The sequence below is a fragment of the Helicoverpa armigera genome, chromosome 1 (genome assembly GCF_030705265.1).
Source record: "Helicoverpa armigera isolate CAAS_96S chromosome 1, ASM3070526v1, whole genome shotgun sequence".
Lineage (NCBI taxonomy): Eukaryota > Metazoa > Arthropoda > Insecta > Lepidoptera > Noctuidae > Helicoverpa > Helicoverpa armigera.
In genome coordinates, this window is record NC_087120.1 from 9,607,103 (window position 1) to 9,612,623 (window position 5,521).

General features: G+C 41.0%; 1 protein-coding gene across 7 annotated transcripts in view; it reads left to right on the forward strand.

The window, feature by feature from the left end:
* The window catches only part of LOC110378229 (circadian locomoter output cycles protein kaput), a 28,742-nt gene that overhangs the window by 16,969 nt on the left and 6,252 nt on the right, over positions 1–5,521 (forward strand). For 5 of the 7 annotated variants that reach the window (XM_049839094.2, XM_049839061.2, XM_049839232.2 and 2 more), the window contains exons 11-13: positions 3,306–3,482; positions 3,902–4,090; positions 4,470–4,592. In XM_049839094.2, the coding sequence (XP_049695051.2) occupies positions 3,306–3,482; positions 3,902–4,090; positions 4,470–4,592 (489 nt within the window). The remainder of the gene's footprint in view (positions 1–3,305; positions 3,483–3,901; positions 4,091–4,469; positions 4,593–5,521) is intronic. The other 2 variants (XM_049839195.2, XM_049839272.2) reach the window with 1 other exon arrangement.

The following is a 5,521-nucleotide window of genomic DNA, read 5'->3' on the forward strand; positions in this document are numbered from 1 at the left end:
AAGTTCTCAAACATAGGAGGCGCAAAAGTAATAGTGTGGGGCTTCTCTCCACTACTTGGTGTGGTGATCTTTTAGAAAGATATTATTAAAAATAGGCGAATTCAAGTACATAATATTTTAGAAATAGCATTTTGTTATATGCTAAGCATAATTTACCGGTATTTACCGGAAAAGTTCTGAAAAACACTGTAAGAGTAGTAAAAAGGACTCTTTGATCGAGCAACTTATGACGGTTTTGGTTTGGCCCATCGCAAATTTAATAGAAAAAAAACTGGTGATCGGCCAGAAAACACAATGGCGATAAGTCATACATGAAAAATTGATCAATTTTACACAGATTTTTATGAAGCATGGAAGAAATTTCCCGTAGCGACTTAAAACAAAACTGACCGCTTGCACGCTTAGGGATGTCGTGCTGTCATTGAGGTAAAAGAAAATAAACCAAATATTAGTACTCATTAGTATGCTTAGTTACAGTGTAGGGAATGTTGTTTTAGAAAAGTACCATCAATAATATTAATAATTTGCATTTCTTCCTCTGAGCAAATGGTGTCTTTAATTATATGGCCAGGCCACGTTATGGTTCATACCGCTCGAGATTCGGATAAAGCGAAAAAAAACTTGTTGCGAAGGATCACTGAAGATAGTCTTTAGTTTTAATATTTCACAATGCCCTCTTAAATATTTTAAAATAGAAAATAAAGTTCCAGTAGCAATCAGAAAAAAGAAATACAGATGAAATGCGGCAGCAATTTAAGATTCCAACAGTGTCTTTAATTATGTGTCCATGACTATATATAAAAGAAAGTCGTATTAGTTACTCCACTTATAACTTAAGAACGGCTGAACCGTTTAAGCTGAAAATTAGAGGGGAGATAGCTTAGACCCGGGAGAAGGATATAGGATTTTTTCAACATCCGGCTTCGGGCAGCAGGTCTCTCGGGACGCGGGTGAAACCGCAGGTGGAAGCTAGTAAATAAATAATTTTACGACCCGATGACGCAATGGTCACCATACCGGACAGCCGAACCTGAGGTTCTGGATTGGATTATTATAGGCACGGTCGACAGCTACGTGATGAGCATGTTTGTGGGCTGTGGTCCGTATGTTTATAAATGTATATATAAGGTGCTGTAATATTACCTGCCAGGCCTTGAATGGGGGGAAGTATTGCGTTTATTGATTACAATAGTGAAGAAATTTCGTACCCCGGAACAGTCATGAGTCAATTTAATTTGAGACAGTAAACAAGTTAAATTAACATTGGCTGTACTCTGCATAACGTGGTTCACAAATTACGCGCGTAGTGTCGCTTCGTCAATGAAAACAACTGCTATCTCTTTCTATCTATTCTGCGAGAGTGACAACGCGCAACTCTACTGGATGGTTTTAAACTAATAAAGTTAGTCAAAGGAGATCATTCAAGTCTCGAACATTTTGTACCCAAAAATGAAAATGCCGGCCAGAAGAAAAAAATAGTAGTTTCTTGTAGAGGATAATGCCCTGAAGATTTTTTACTATTACAAGAATTGTCTACAATTAACCCCAAGGCTGCTATTTGACTTTGAAAATCCCAAAAAATCCCACAATGTTTGGAGTATTACATTACGGCCGCAAACTGGAGAAGCCAGCCGCTGCCTTCAAACGAATCCTGCCCGACCTGGCAAGACATCAAATGTCATGTGGGAAAGTCAGACTCTTACTGACTAAAACCCATCATGGGGAAACCAGGGCCGCGGTAATTCTTTCGAACAATCCCGCAGCCTCGATAGGCCTTGTCCCCGCAAAAATATCGTACGATTCTTGTCGAGGATGCCCTGAAGATTTTTTACTATTATAAGGAACGTCTTCGGTTAACCCTCAGACTGCTATTTGAGTTTATCGTGAATAAAAATCTATACTTGAATGTTACAGCAAATAACGTCCAAAGTATTTTTTTTACAAATTGAACGTTTACCATATAGCCCCCCCCCACCCCTCATGCTACACCGAGGAGACTTACTGTTTTAAACCCATCATGTTCCTTCTGATATTGTACCGGGGCCGCAGTAACTCTTTCGCACAATCTCGCAGCCCCGGCAGGTTCTGGCCCAGGTGGGCCCCACTGGGGTTTGCTGACGGTCTGAGGAGGGCTTGGGTCAACGCTCGCCGCCGACACGGGCCTGTAGTCTCCAAGGCGGCGAAGGGACGATGAGCCTCTCTAAACTCACCGCCCACAGACCGACGTCTACGATGGCGGGAGTCTTCTCGACACCCGACGCGCGTGGTGTCTTCCACGTCCACCTCAGCGGCTGGGATGAGAGGCGCAAACTCTCAGTTATTCCACCGCCTCCTTCTCTGGCATGCTTTGCAGAAGGAGACGAAGGCATCCCATTCCCCCTCGCCCCTATAGAATTTCGAGTGGCTCATCGTCCCTCCGTCTTTCTCTTGGAGACAAGAGAGTGTCAGCAAACCCCAGGTGACCAAAACCTGCCGGCGCTGCGGGATTATTCGAAACAGTTATTAGACGTTCGATTAGTTAAAAAAATACTGTGGACGTTATTTGCCGTAACATTCAAGTATAGATTTTTATTCACGATAAACTCAAATAGCAGTCTGAGGGTTAACCGAAGACGTTCCTTACAATATAAAAAATCTTCAGGGCATCCTCGACAAGAATAGTACGATATTTTTGCGGGGACAAGGCCTATCGGGGCTGCGGGATTCTTCGAAAGGATTATCGCGGCCCTAGTTTCCCCATGATGGGTTTTAGTCAGTAAGAGTCTGACTTTCTCATGGCGAGAGGGGGTTCATTTGATGACTTCCCAGGTCGAATAGGAGTCATTTGAAGGCAGCGGCTGGCTAATGGTAATGTAATGCTCCAAACATTGTGGGATTTTTTGGTATTTTCAAAGTCAAATAGCAGCCTGGGGGTTAATTGTAGACAATTCTTGTAATAGTAAAAAATCTTCAGGGAGAGGGAGGGAATAGTAGATCCTCTACGAGAATCTACTATTTTTTTTTCTTCTGGCCGGCACTTTCAGTTTTGGGTACGAAATGAATGTTCTCCTTTATACGTATTATTTTTGTATGAAAAAAAATATGCCAAATAATAAATAATTTATATTTACTTATTGTAATCTATAAACGCAATACTACCCTCCGTTCAAGTCCTGGCAGGTAATAATAAAGCACCTTATATAGGTAGCATTATATAGTTTATCAGTTGTGTTAGAGCCTATAGCACACATTAACTAATAACTTACCATGAGGCCAACTGACCGTGTGTGAAAAGGTGTCCGCATATTTATTATTGACTGGTACAGCCGGCTTCGGTGAAGTCAGCGTCGGCCGGCAGTACAACGGGCACGGTTGCGACGGCCGGCACGGTGGCGACGGCCGGCGCGTCGTGGACCCGCGCCTCGCACGTCCGGTTCACCGGCTCTGATACCGCCTCGCTATCCGGCGACTCACGCTCTTCACAGAGAAATTCCATGCGAGAGGTAAGTAGAACGCCTAATTGACTATCCAACATTCCGTCTTGTTTCTTTATTGTTGGCTGACCAAAATATAAATGTATATAAAAAAACAGTATTGTGTTTTTGTTTTTTGTATTCCACAAGTCGGGACTTGGTTTTCATGTGCTCTTTTTGTTTCGTCTATGTATTTACAAAACACCGCTGAGCATGCGCGAGGTATCGAATGGCTAACTTCTAAGAAGCAATGTTATTTTTGAAGCGAAAAGTGTAATGAGATGCAATTACCTTGCCATAGAGACAAATGACCAGCGGAGATGGCATAACGGAAAATCTTCTAAGAAAGTAGCACGCCAAAATGCCGTTGTTCGGGGGACGGTTGACCTAGGAGGCACCTGACCTGGCTTATTGGTTCTCCGCTCATGTTTCCTTCGTCCGTGTTGCAGACGCACAAGAGCAGTGACTCGGCCCCGGCACCGCAGCACGGTATCGGCGCGCAGTACTTAGACCCTGCGCCGTACGTGGGCGCAGTGGGCGCTGTGGGCGCGGTGGGCGCGGTGGGCGTGCCCGGAGTACTGCCGCTCTCCATACCGCCGCTGCCCGTCATCGTGTCGCCCGACCAGGCGCAGATGCAGGTGAGCGTCGCTCTATGCAACAACCTACATTATTATAATGTAATAGTATAACTGCGTTTTGGGAAGGCATAGCAGAGGATTATTATCATACCCAAAGTACATTCAAACTTATATTATGCGAATACGACATGGACGTATGATGCGGCATTGAACGCGCTATGCGATCCCAAGGCTTGTCTAGAAAAGCTAATCGGTGACATTATCCTCTGTCATGCTGCCCCGATGTGCGTAAGCCTTTATATCTCCCACAATTATTATTATAAAGATTCAAGTACGCATGGTTACAATATCAATGTGTATTGATTTTGCTTTGAATCAATAAAGTAGTTAGGCTTCCCAATGCACCGTATTGCATGATACAAGTTAGTGGCTGTGGCAGGAGCAGTTGCAACGAAAACACGAGGAGCTGCAACAAATGATAGTCAGGCAACAGGAAGAGCTGCGCCAGGTAAAGGAGCAACTGTTGCTAGCCAGGCTTGGCATCCTCCAGCCGCTTATAAACGTGAGTATGCCGATACCAGTACCTTATACATATTTTGTGCTTTTATATCTCTTCATGTTCTGTAATCGTGCGCTTTGTTTGTCACCTATTTTTGATCAACAATTAGAGGTTACGTATATGCTGAAAGCTGCCCCACGTATACCATTTATACATGTTAATAGTGATCCTATTCTAAATATTAATGAGGTCACATTTATAACTTTATGTAAGATATAAAGTGGTTTTTAAAACATAATTACAAAAGTTAGCATGCTGCATTTAGACATTGTCTGAAGGATCTTTTAGTAATTATGAAATATATAAAATACTTCTTTTTCATTAAACTGGAATGCATTAGTGTTTGATTAAATCTGCTGAAGATATCTTTGTAGAATAGAAACGCTTTTTTTCATGATCATTTCGTTATCTATATTTATAATAAAAATTTAAAAAAGAGGTTTTCATAAAAAGTGGTTGTTAATTTAAAAACAATTTCGACCTTCTTTCTATTTCATTAATTTTATTGAACATAATACAACTAAAGGCATCTAAAAAACTGCCATAATGATTGAGTATCAATTGAGTATTGAGATGTATCAACAATATTTTTGTGAAACAGGTCACGATAATATCCTCAAATGTCATTACTTTTAACAAAGCGAATACTTTACTTCCATTTCACCTACATAAACCACCTTACTCCATTAGAATAGGCGTAAGGGTAAATAATATTGATGGAACTTTTTAAACAAATGCAAATTAAATAATTAAACTGCATTTTATTATAACAATTACTTATTTAAATTAATTAACAAGCAATTGATATAGTATTAAGATTTATTTAAAGTCAAATTTTATTTTTAAACTGTGTCATATCAAGATTGTTTATTTTACCACCTACTCAAATGGAGTACATAATTTAACATAATGATATTGTATTGACGATATAG